The 13,301-nt window shown below is 36.5% G+C and overlaps 1 protein-coding gene across 1 annotated transcript in view; it reads left to right on the forward strand.

The window, feature by feature from the left end:
- CACNA1E (calcium voltage-gated channel subunit alpha1 E) overlaps positions 1-13,301 on the forward strand; it is a 285,148-nt gene that overhangs the window by 248,282 nt on the left and 23,565 nt on the right. Inside the window, exons 36-39 of the mRNA XM_070941053.1 lie at positions 1,021-1,112; positions 2,408-2,573; positions 2,851-2,978; positions 10,528-10,624. Coding sequence (XP_070797154.1) covers positions 1,021-1,112; positions 2,408-2,573; positions 2,851-2,978; positions 10,528-10,624 — 483 coding nt within the window. The remainder of the gene's footprint in view (positions 1-1,020; positions 1,113-2,407; positions 2,574-2,850; positions 2,979-10,527; positions 10,625-13,301) is intronic.

A 13,301-nucleotide genomic window follows, 5' to 3' on the forward strand; every position in this document is an offset into this window, starting at 1 on the left:
TTCTAAAGAATCCACACTGTGAAGAAAAAATTGCATGAATTATGAACCTTTTTTTCTGCTCACAGTTCTGAATTGTCAAATGAAAAAAAAAATGAACTAATTCAATTTCCCTAAGAAGCAATGTTGTCTTATGTTCAATGGATGATATGTATATAAAAACACTATAAGATTTTTATTTTTATTCTTTAATTTTGATAGATAGAACAATTACACCATCTGCTATGTGCAACTACAGGAAAATTGGTATATGACAAAGGGGTTAAAATATTGGGTTAAGAACAAGGATATTCAAGTTCTATTTCATCCTGAGATATGTTTGCCTCAATCATGCTGTTGTTCAAACCAATTTATTTGACACAATTGTTACTGTGATAAAATATTGCAGTGGCGTGTGGTGACTTTGGGAGACATGAAAGAGCCATTGCCATGGGAATGGTCAGATAAGTGGCAGCTGAGCCCACAGAACAAATGTGGGCATGGCAAGCACCTCAGAAGGGACAATCCCTAGTTTCTTGGGCTGTAAAAGCAATGTAGAGAAATGTACTTTCAGTCTTGCAGGATTCTGTTAATATAACCTTACAATACCAATAAAGGATAATATTTGTACCTCGGGGTTGAAATGAAAGGTCCTTGATGCTCTCTGAGCTTGCTTGTTTTCTTGCAGACATTTCTTTACCCAAACTAGATAACATCATCAGTGCTAATCTTACCTTACAGTAGAGTAGAATTAGTTCATCTGACTGTCGGGTTCCTGTCTGGAAATATAGAAACGAGTGTTCTATATGTTGGTTTGAACTGCTGATCAAAAGGTGAGGTGTAAGTCAAATTAATAAATGCAATGTAACAGGTAATCTACTGCTAATTACTCAACAATGTCTGTATGGTGACTAAATACTGAATCCCTTAAAATTGTTGGTGTTCAATACAAATGCTATACAATGTGGTTATCACCCATTGCTGTGATTGCTGTGTTTTTACCTTATGAAGTCAGAGATAATAATTTCATTTCTATGTTTTCAGGTGTTTGGGAACATCAAGCTAGATGAGGAAAGCCACATTAACCGCCACAACAATTTCCGCAGCTTTCTTGGTTCTCTAATGTTACTGTTTAGGTAAATTTACATTTATATTCACACAGGGATCCATTCACACTTTGATATAAAGCAAAGAATTGTCTCCCTTAAGATTTCAAAAGCTTCTGGTAATGAGCCAATACTCAGCTAGCTAGTTTTACACAGCTTGCTACAAACCAAGGACTCAAAGTCTCCCTTTTTACTGACTATTTAGTAGGTTTTAATTTAAGACTGAATTGTTTTCAGCTCAATGGGCCACAACTTTTCTTTTCTGTGTCTCCTTTTTTAAAAAAATCTTTGTGAAGAACCTCCATTTTCTGAAGTCAGATAAAACTTCTAATAGGCAGCTTAATTCCAAAGAGATTCATGAACAAAACTATTATCTTTGTCCTAGTTTAATTATCAGGCAGGTTATACAACAGCACCTCTCCCTTCCTTAGTGCATCTACAATGTCACCAGTCTTTAAACTTGATAAACCCTTTCATTGCCAAAATGGAAATTGAGCTTTCCTATTGGAATCCCCACTCTAGCTTCTCACTTGATGCAGAAGTCATAATTAGATCTGACTGGACTGAATCATAAATTGTATAAAAGTCCTCCTCGATGTTATAACTGAATTTCAGTAAAATACAGCACTTCATATCGGGTTGTTTGTTCAGTATGATTAGTAAGAAGTGATATCCCTTTTGGTAACCATGATGGGAATTAACCTCAGACAACCTCTAGATGTCATGGATGATTTCTGAACCATTTATTGGATTTCAAATATATCTTAATTTAATAATTTAATTTACATTTAAGAAACTATCTGAAATGTGTCTTTTGAAACTATCTTAAATAATGTGTGTTATGTACAATAGTGAGATAATTACTGCTTTCTGTGGCTGCTGCCACCACCAGCCTGTTTGGCAATGACAGACCACTTCTACACTATTGCCAAGAAATCTACATGGTCCAGATCAGGGATGTCAAAATCACGGCCCGTGGGCCAGATGCGTCACATGCTGGCCACACCCACTGCCGGTTTAGCAAACGGGTGAAAAGTCCCGATATGTCACGTGACAACAACGTGACGATGTCAGTTTAACACCCCTGGTCCTAGATGGTCACCAGGAGACAAGCTCAACTTAAGGAAAAATTATGCTTAGTATGATGTTTGTAGTACATTTTGCAGAAGAGCAAGACCTTGCCTCAACTTATATTTTTAAAAAACTCCTTAAAGCACACTGAAGTCTAGTTTTAAAAGAGTATAGCTTAAACAGAGACTTTCTGAAAGTAGGAAGGATTTGTTGAACATAATAATCAACCACAAGATGGATTTGTTTTCTTACAGAAGCGCTACAGGGGAGGCATGGCAGGAGATTATGCTTTCATGCCTAGAAGGGAAAGGTTGTGAGCCAGACACTACGGCAACATCTGGACAAAATGAGAATGAGAAATGTGGCACAGAACTAGCATATGTCTACTTTGTCTCTTTCATCTTCTTCTGCTCCTTCTTAGTGAGTTCCTCTTTCCATTATTCTATAGATTTATTGTTTTGTATTGTTTTCACCAGATTGATTTAAAAGATGGTATGGTATTCTTTATGGTATTTCTCAAAGAGCTATTATGTTACAAGAGAAGCAGCTGTAAACACAATTAAAGAATTTCACTATCGTGTGCAGAATTACATTGCAGCTCTCTTTTGTGCTTCCTCATTTGCTGGTCTTCTACTTATAGATCTGTGGCTATCACTTTCCCCTTATTATGCATTCTTCTTGTTTCCTTCATATTTAGATGCTCAATCTCTTTGTGGCTGTCATTATGGACAATTTTGAATATCTGACTCGAGATTCTTCCATCTTGGGACCCCATCACCTTGATGAATTTGTCCGGATTTGGGCAGAATATGATAGAGCTGCATGGTATGTAGGCATATCTGGTTTTTTAAAAATTTTCTTTAAAACATCTGTTTAGATGTGATATCCAAATAAAGTACAAATAGAATGGAAATGCCCTTCTCCATTTTGGGGCTTCTAGAAGTTCTTATACAAAGGCCACCTGCACCTAAAAAACCTAATAGTCTTACTTAAATTAACAATTTAGCCAGTTTCCACTTTTTAATTAAAAAGAAGTATATATCCTTTGTGAGTTTTTTTATTCTATCATCACAGCTTTGCAAGAGCTCTTTCAAATAAGAGTGGCTGTGCACTTTTCATGACAATGGAATATTCTGTAGATTGCAGTTTTCCTGCAGCAAATGATTTTTCCTATATCGACCATACGGACATACTTGTGAGCCATTGTGGAAATTGAAGTCTCAGATATATGTATAAAGAGGATTTTACCCATATATGTCCAACATTAAATCCCCCACCCATTTTTTTTTTATTTTGTACTATATTATCTTTTTGTGCCTGCAACCTAAAATGTTTTAAGAGAAAAAAAATCTTCACATATAATTTATGTCAGAAGTGAATTGACCACCATGTTATTAAAAACCTTCACTCATATTACCCATACATTTCAAAAGTGCTTTGGAGATATTGTTTTCCATTATATCTTCTTTGGGGCATTTCAATATATTTGCCTAATTCCAGAATTCCTAAGTGATGGTCCTTAGCCTGAAGTGGAACTGCCACTGGCAGTAATACCTTAGGTTATCTTTTATGGATCTCAAATCTGAAAACTTAAAAAAATATTTCTTATTATTTTTCTCCTGCTTGAATTAGCACTACCTGTCTGCCTAATTGTCTATTGATATATGTGTCAATGTTCATGACTTTTCTGGAGATATTGGAATCCTAGAAGTTCATCAGATGGATAGTATCTGCTTTACCTTAGGATCTGAAAACTAAATGTATTGTTTTCTGTGAATTCACTCTTCTAAATGAATGAAACCTCTGCCTTCTAAAAGATTTACATGATAAATATGTTGGCCTTTAAGATGAGCACACAGTTAACATGGCTACTCTTCTGAACTTGTTTCTGCTGTTAGAAGCAGGCATTAATTTTGAAGCCCTGGCTTAATAACTCATCTGTAGCAAGGAAATTCATGTTATTTTCTTGAAAGGTCAAGAAATGTCAGTGTCACTCTTTGCAGCTAAAAGCCATAGTGACTGGCAGTTCTCAGTGCAGTCTCATAGAAGTGAAGAAAGACAGTTTGTGGAAAAATTATTTAGGATTTAAATAAGAACACAACAGATTTTTCTTATTTTCCTATTTTCGCCTTCCTATAATTATTTTTATAACTAGCCCACTAAATTTGTCTTATACTAAAACTGTAGTTTTTCAAAAATCATCCAACCTTGCCATGAAAAAATAGGATTATAAAGAATTCAACTTCTTCTTTTGCACTTTATCACTGCATTAAAAAATAATGCCTACCATTCTGTCTAGAATACTGCCTACAGTATAATTATCATTCTAAATAAAACTGATCATTATAACTGTAAGAGTTTCACCTCCTGCCCTTCCACTGCTAGACTGTGGTGACCAAAAGAAATTATCTCTTATACAAATAAACCTTAGTTTTCAGAGACCCAAAAAACAAACCCTGGGATATCAAAAGGAAGCACTGTAGTCTAATCATCTCCTGACATGCTCTTGATATAGCTTTGGAGCACCTGTTTATCCTAGGAGAAATTTGAACTCACAGTACAGATTGATCACCACTGTGAAAAAAGGACAAAGTGGGAAGACAGGATTTGATGGGGCGAAAAAACCCTGGCTTGAAACTTTGCATACAATAAGACACCATATATCCACTTGATATGAATAGTTGATTATGAAAAACCATTTATTCTGCTTTTTTTTTTAAATGGAATAAAACTTGGTAGAATGACTGAAGTTTATCATTCCATTATAAATCAGGCCATGTGCTCCTTCTTGGTGATGGAAAATTCCTCCATGGGAACATGGTAGAGAAAATAATAGCTATGTCTTCAAAGGAGGTGATTGTGCAGAGCCTTCAACCCCTCCTAGAAAAAAAGCAATGCACATCTCTGGCGTTACCAGTTGCATACAGTTCTTCTTTCCCATTTCCTGATTGGGCCTATTAACTCACCTGTGCTTCCTTTCCAGTGGCAGGATCCTGTATAAGGATATGTACAAATTAGTACGGGTGATCTCGCCTCCTCTGGGCCTGGGAGAGAAGTGCCCCTGCAGGGTGGCTTGCAAGGTTTGCCTCACAATCCCCAGCCACAACCTGGCAATAGGGACATCCCATTAAATCCCACTCTCCTCCTCTCTTTTGTACTTCACGCTATTGTACTTCACAAGGGAATCCTGACTTGTTTTCCCTCGAGTTTAAAGAGATTCAAACCTTCTCAGAATCAGCAGCTGTTCTAACTGGAAAAGATCAAGAAATGGATTTCAGGGCACAGCTGAAATTACACATTCATTCTCATCTTGAATGAATAACTCTGGAGGTTTTAGAGTGTCTCCTATTGCATAGAGAAGTCTTTGGAACCATTGTTTTCTGCTTCCCCTTTCAGGACCTACATTTTTTCATTTGAAAGGGGTATTGTATTTGGTTCTCACTAATTTGGGAGCAAAAGTAGGGAACAAAGTATTTAATTTTAATTTTTAAAAAATCAAATCAGATATGGTAAGAAATGAACAAAGCTCACCAGTTGTGCCTAGAGACTTAATTTTAAAAGTATTACACTGTTGGGCATGGAAGATCCATTCATCCAGAATAACATTCTGCCTGTACTTCAGAAATAGTGCAACTAGATTCAAGCATCTTAACTTGTATGAAAAACGTATGCCAGAAACTTGATATGATGGGCAGGAGTTCATCTGGCTATTTGGGTTTAACTTAATAAAGCCATTTAGTTAATGAGAAATTAGCATGTCAAGCAGAAAGCTAGAGCAACCAACAAACTTTAATTTTAGGAGTGAAAAATACTTTTGTATGGAAAAGTATTCTGTCTTCAGTACAGCTCAGATATAGGTTTAGTGTTATATTGTGAGATCACATCTAATAAAAAAAAAGGCGAGTGTTTACATGAAGGCATTAATCTCCTATACCTATTTTATGAGTGTTAATTCTGTACAAACACATCGATAAACACAAAGAAATATCTCTATATGGTATTGATATTAAGAAAAAATAAACCCTATTATAGCAAATGTAGTAAATTCAAATACATGTATGTGTATGAATATGAATATGAATATGGATAGATAGATAGATAGATAGATGGGTTTTGTAAGCAAAAGAACATAGTTGATAATTAATCTCTATGGCAAATGACTAACAAATTACAGCTTTGTTTAATTAATAGTAATTCTTTTCTTCTTGCTGGTCTCCTTTTGTTCATCAGTACTGACTATATTCATGACAAGGTCATTTAGAATTCAAAGTTTACTAACAAATCTGTCCATTTGTTTAAAGTCTATTTAAAAAGAATGAACTTCTGCTTTCTTCTAATTGAAAAGCTGCTTCTATGAGATTTTGTCCCAGCCAAGAAACTCTAAGTATTTCTGCACCATTTTCATAATATAGTTCCTTAGGTCATCCTTCATGATCCTTCATTGCTTGCCTGCCCAAAGTTTCACCAAGAAAAATGTTGTACAACCTCTAGATATATTCAGATTCCACAAAAAAATTCTTTCCTCACACTCTCTTTCCAAGTAAAAGTGCTTTCAGCTGAACAGTTCCTAAAACTATTATATAATATATAGTTTCTTCTCCCCCAGCCCCCTAAGGATCCATGAATATGTGAGAAAATTGCAATGTAAAGCACTCTGAATTTCTGGATCTTAAACACTTTTGAACTTTTCATAGCCAGAGATGAGATGTGCCCTTTTGAAGTATATTTGTTCAGTTTTGCTTTAGAAAGGATTAAAATGTACTAATTAACTTCCATAGTGAACACCACAAGCAGCAGTGAACATACCCACAGAGAATCTTCCAAATTAACTTTGGAAATAGAGAACTGTCCCTATTTCTCAGTAATAGCATAGCATAATTAAGAAACCATGAGCAAATTAAGTTCACATAGTCTTTTGCCTCTCCTACAGTGCTTGGTTGTTTTTCCCCCTAACCTCACACTGACTTGCAAAAAAAAAAAACTTTCCTGAATTTGATTACTTGCCCAGATAAATCAAGACAACTGAAGGCTTTTGGACAATTTCCTGTGACTCATTTAGACCTCTGCTAAACTTTTACCAGCATTTGGAATTTTTCTTATTTTTGTTTTTAAACTTTATATTTGTTTTTTCCATCAGCATAACTTGTCAGTTTATACACACACACACACACACACACACACACACACAATATGTGTGTGTGTGTGTGTGTGTGTGTATAATTAGTTATCTTTATGATTACTTTGAACAGAAAAATTAATTAGAATACACTGAAATATTAACTACTAGATTTACGTCCCATGCTGATTTAATATTTCTAACTGTGCCATGTTGATTAAGCTATGCCATATTATAAATAACAAGTGTTTGTCCTTTTATAATCTGTTGAAGAGTAGTGTAGAAAGATTCTAGGTAAATGAAAAATCTACCAACATCTTTACTTACGAAAAGTGTATAATTTGATTCTGAGAATTAGCTGGCTTTCTGCTGTATCAGAAATTTCCTCAATTTATTTTATTTCTTATTTAATTTTAGGACATTACTTTATTTGTATGTCACTCCCGAAGGACATTCATTCCCAAAGGCTCTGGGAGGGTAACAATTAAGATGTAAAATTATCTATATCTATAAATATATCTGTATCTCCTTAGGCACCTACATTTCAAGCGATTTGCAAATATTGTTTTTTATCTTTTGCCTGGGTAAACAGCCATTATCTTGAAAGAGAATCCCTAATGACAGGGATTATGTGGAAAAGTCACTCCAGGAAGTCTTGCTGTGGATTTTTTTCCCATTCAGATTTCCTTTTTTTCATGTTATTAGTGGCTAAAATATATTTGTGCAAACTATGGTGAAAACAATTGTGCTAATAATTGTATGTGATTATGTCTCCTGCTTAATATACCTGAAATTCACAAATTGAATAGATACAAAATTAACTCCATTGACATAAATATCTTCTTTTAATATTATAAATTTATATTTATTTTTTAGTTTTTTGACCTGATATTAAAAAGCTTATTTAGCTCCAGTTTAATCCATAGCATGTTAATCTTTGCTGAGTAAGTTAAAACTGATCTGTTTTGTAAGCCTCTCTGATGCTTAAAAATATTTAAAAGTGGAGAAAAAGAAAATAAAGGAAAGATATAAAAGTAGGAAAAGAAAGTACAATCTATGTTAACAACTAATTACTATATTTTATAATACAACCAAAACCCTCTTCATTCCATACTTTATCCCATTTTCTATAATCCTATCTCCCCAGCCTCATTTCATCATATTTATCAGCAAGGGTTATCAGAAATAACATAATTATTACAAACTATATCTGTTACACCCAATTTGAATTCTTCCTTTCCATTTAAACAGATCCACCCTGTTTCCTCTCTTCAAATAATCAAAGTCCAGCCTTATTATAATTAAACATTCTCAGAAATAACCATCATCATCTAGTTCCAATCAAAAAATGATTAAATAACACCTGAAATAGCAACCCATTATTTTAACTTAGATCAGATAAACCAATTCTGTATTCTGTCTAGTTTCTCCCAACAGTCTTTCAATTCCTTACAGAAAGCTCTAACATCTGGCTTTTCGCACACTCTTTATGTCTTCTCTCAAAATTCTTGTCATTATCTTTGTTAGGCCCTCTTTGTAATTCCACTGTGGCAACTTCAGCATTTCCCTTCTGTAAATCCAGTATTAAAAAATAATCCACATTGCTCCTCTGATTTATTATATATAGTTTGTATATAGTTTTTTAATTTTTAAATCATTCAATTTCATTTGTAAATCTATTATTTTCATGTCTTTCTTGTAGGCTGTAATTTTTAAATCCACCTGTAAGTCTGTTTCAATTTTGAGGCAGTCATTATGGTTAGAGACAGATTTTTAAAAGTTTTTTTCTTTATTCTGTGCAAGCCATACCCACAAAGTTACAATGGAGGGAAAAAAATTAAAAATTCAAATTCAGTTGTGAAGAGACATATTTTGGAGGAATTTTAAGAGCATTTTTTTTCTGGAATAAAAAGCAACTCAATCAGACCTTCCTCATTGTTTATTTTCAAACAATATATTTTAATGCATTTTAATAGCTGCATACAAGCCAATTTGACTGCATTTAGCAAAAGACCAACCTAGAAATATTAAGTAAAGATTGAAGGAATAGAAAACACATTATTAAATTATTACACATTTTATCAAAAATAGGAGCAGTTAAATACCAAACTTGTTGCTTTAACAGTGATGTCTCTGTGTTAGTGAGTCTTAAAAATAATACAAGAGCTGAACAAATAGTAAACAAAGGTCATTATATCTTTCACCTAAAACAAGCTGAAAAAACATCCGATCCTGTTTAATAGCCAGTGTATGGCATCAGAATCTATTTTCACTGGAACCCATGCAAGTCTTTTCTTTCCTTACATCATTTTGTATGTTGTGTTTCCCTTCTTGGAAAGAATAGAGGAAACCCTTTATCCTTTTCCACAATATTCCCCACACTTAGAGTAAGGATTCACAATGAAGCATCCAAGGCAAGAGACTAAGTTTTAATCTGACCTCCTTTTATACTGAGTAGAGGGCTGAATACAGAACCAGAGACTCACAAAACAGGGAATACCAACCAACCCAACTAAAGCCTTAAGGCAAAACAGCTGCCTCTGTCAAGACTCTTTAAACTCCAACTGGGTGAAACTTGAATTCGCATGTGGGAGGAAATGGGAGGGCTGGAGAGCATGGCATGTCGAATTTTCTTCCTGCATTTTCTTTTCTTACACACTTGGCATGCCTTTGCACCAGTGCATGGTGGGAACGTGCTCCATCCTAGCTCTAGATGGAAGCAAACAGAAACATTCCTTTGAGAAGTGAGCACAGTGGACTTCCCTCCTATGCAAGATGCTGCTTTCTTCTTGCATGGGCACAGCCAGAGAGGGAGGACATGCCACTTCACTGAGGTATGCACCACCATATTCCAAACAACACCTTTTGTGTATCTTGATTTATAACACTTACACACAAGCCCTGGAAATTACAAGGGGCATGTACTGCAGTTGAAAGAACTGGCTGTAAAAACATCCACAGAGAAATGGAAAGGCAGGCAGTTCGTTTTGATGGTGTTCCTGGGTCTGTGTGAGGGGTGCTATAAATCCACATCAGCACAAGTTGTCATGTATGATTTGCATTGATTAATGGGTTTCCTGTTCTTTTCCTGTCTGTCTTTTTGTTTGTTTGTTTGTTTTTGTTCTCTCTCTTCTGTTTCCTATATTCTGGTTTATTTGGGTCTTTTACCTCTGAGAATGCCTTTTTCTTTTCTTTTTCTGCATCTTGCTCCCCCCTTCCCCATTTCCTTTATCCTCTCTCCTCCTTGCACATGAGCAGTGGCCGCATCCATTACACTGAGATGTATGAAATGCTGACTCTCATGTCCCCACCACTAGGCCTCGGGAAGAGATGTCCTTCCAAAGTTGCTTATAAGGTAGAACAACCCTTCTTTCCTTTACGGGCTTCTGATTAGCAAGAAATGGGAAACGAATAATGGTAAGGGGTGGTGGGAGATAAAGGAAGTGTTCCATTATTTCTTTGATTTCAGATTGTGTTCCTAGCTTAATATTTACTGCTTATATGTTTCAAATCCTTATAACTCTGTTTGCAATAGCATTATAAAAGAGAAAGGCTTGTGGATCAGTGCAAGTAATGTTGAAAGTTAGTTTTTGTGCAGGCACACAACAAACATTGTGAGGGTAGATCCAAGAGAAACAGGATTGGTAGCTGTAATGTAAGGTAACAAATACTCAAGATTTTTTTTTTTTTGCACTGAATATTATGATTGATGGGGCATCAGTTCAGTTATTCTATTGTCTGCAAAAGGTAAGGGATGCAGAATAAGATTCAAAAGGTCTTTGTTTAGCATTAGAGCAAATGTTCTTTATGCATTCAGATGTGGTTTCCATCCCGCTACTTCAGTGGAAATGTTCCAGGTAACAGAACTGAATATAATCCTCTGTGAAGCCACGGAATACTTTTCCCATTTAGATCAGACATTTTTTAACTAGTTGGGCTAAAGTTCAGATATAAGGCAGTTTATACCAATATGCTTAACTATATTAAAGCAAGTGCTCATGGTATTAAAGTAATTTACACACTTAAAGGTACAAACGTATCTGGGAATATGCTCTGTGTTTTATTTCTGAGTATACAGAGTCCCTCCAGCAGTACTCTGGAATTTGTTTGAAATGGAAAATTGTTAGCTACATGAGAGCATTTATATTAATAACACTTAATACATTTTAATGAAATTATCCTGCTTTTAGGAATGCAGAATCCCCCTCACACTACTTAAAGGCCAAGTGTGGCTCTTAGGCTCAGCCCAAACATGATACCATACTTCTAATATGTGAGATTGAACTTTAATCTGTACAAAAGTCTGAACTAAGCAAAGACTTTGGAATAGGACAACTACATCAGACGAAAATGAGAAACTACTCTAAAAACTGCAACTTCTTCTCACTGAGTCATTGAAATACAAAATGGAGCATGACATGCCCATTAAATTGAAATCCTTTCAGCAAAGCTTTTGACTTAAAAAAAAAATTCTGCAAGGGTTGCTCTGACAGCCTGGAAGGCAAGAAGTGATACCCCGAAGCTGAGCTGGAGCAGGTGATAAGCTGTTTTGTGGCTAGTGTGATAATACTGCACGCAATAGGTCTAGCAGGTTCAAAGTAATCTGCAGAACAGGTCCTTGCTAGGTGTCTCATTATAGGAAGTAAGAGAACAGATGGGAAAATGGGTCCAGCTCTATTCTGGAAAAGGTAGCAGTCTGAAAATATTGGGGCTTCTGCCTTAGAATCCTGTGCTAATATCTCAGTATTCATAAAATATTGAGGGACTGGTTAATTCATTTCCAACTCAGAGGTAAATAGATGTAATGGAAGTTGCACTGAAGCTAAGATATTTTCTTTCTGTCATTCTCTCTCTCTCTCTCTCTCTCTCTCTCTCTCTCTCTCTCTCTCTCTCTCTCACATACACACACACACACACACTTATTTTTTGTGTGGGGATGCTGTGGCTGCATTTTTGTTTGGATATAGCTGTTCCTCTGGACTCCTAAGCTTCAGAACCTTTAGCAGAAATGTTAGTCTGAGGTCTAGTTAACTGGGAAGAGTTTTGTTGGTTTTGTCCTTGTCTTCAGACTTGGTATGATTGATGTTTGGCTGGTTTGGCTTATCTCTGCCTTTTGTATAAAATGCAAAAAAAAAAAAAAAAGACTTGAGGATGTGGCAGTGATGTACATTCTTTCTCATGATTTCAAATCAGCAGAAAGGAAGGTAGCCATGGTTCACCTCCAAAGGGCTCTTAAGCATTTGGAGTGAAAATGGGGGTGATGTGGAAGTGATAGCCTGATTTCAGTGGTATTTGCATCATGAAAGCAGAGCAACTGTATGGGAGAAGAAGGTTAAAGAAGTAAAGAGGACTGTGATTGAAACTGTCCCTTTTTGATACAGGTAGTCCTCAACTTATGACTATACATTCCGTGATTATATGACCGTGATGGCGAAACTATGGCACACGGAGCCATATCAGTGGGCATGCGAGCTCAGCTGTGGTGTGCATGTGCACATTGGGCAGCTGATTTTTGGGCCTTCTGGGCCCACTGGAAGTAGGGAAACAGTTTCCTGCCTCCAGAGGGCCTGGGGGTGGGTGAGGAAGGCCTGTTTTTTGCTCTCCCCAGGCTCCAGAGCTTTTCTAGGAGATTGGGGAGGGCAAAAACGGCCTTCCCCCCCTCCGGAAGCCCCCTGGAGGCCGGAAATGGCCCATTTGCCAACTTCCGGTGGGACCTGAAGGCCCATTTTTTGCTCTCCCCAGGCTCCAGAGCCTTTCTAGTAGCTTGGGGAGGGCAAAAACGGCCTTCGCCACCCCCACCCCCGGACGCCCTCCAGAGGCCGGAAATGGCCTGTTTGCACTGCATGCACAGAGAGCGGGGCGCACAGACCCCCTGCGCTCCCCCTGCTTTTGGCACGCAATGGCAAAAAGGTTAGCCATCACTGTTATATGACATTATAACGGCACTGAACAAAGGAACTTATGACCTGTACCCAAAGTTATGGCTGCTGCAATGCCCCCAGAGTCACAAAATCTGGCCACTTGGTAATCAA

The sequence above is a fragment of the Pituophis catenifer genome, unplaced genomic scaffold (genome assembly GCF_029215685.1).
Source record: "Pituophis catenifer annectens isolate HBS135680 unplaced genomic scaffold, rPitCat1.0.hap2 SCAF_3, whole genome shotgun sequence".
In the NCBI taxonomy this organism is placed as follows: Eukaryota; Metazoa; Chordata; class Lepidosauria; order Squamata; family Colubridae; genus Pituophis; species Pituophis catenifer.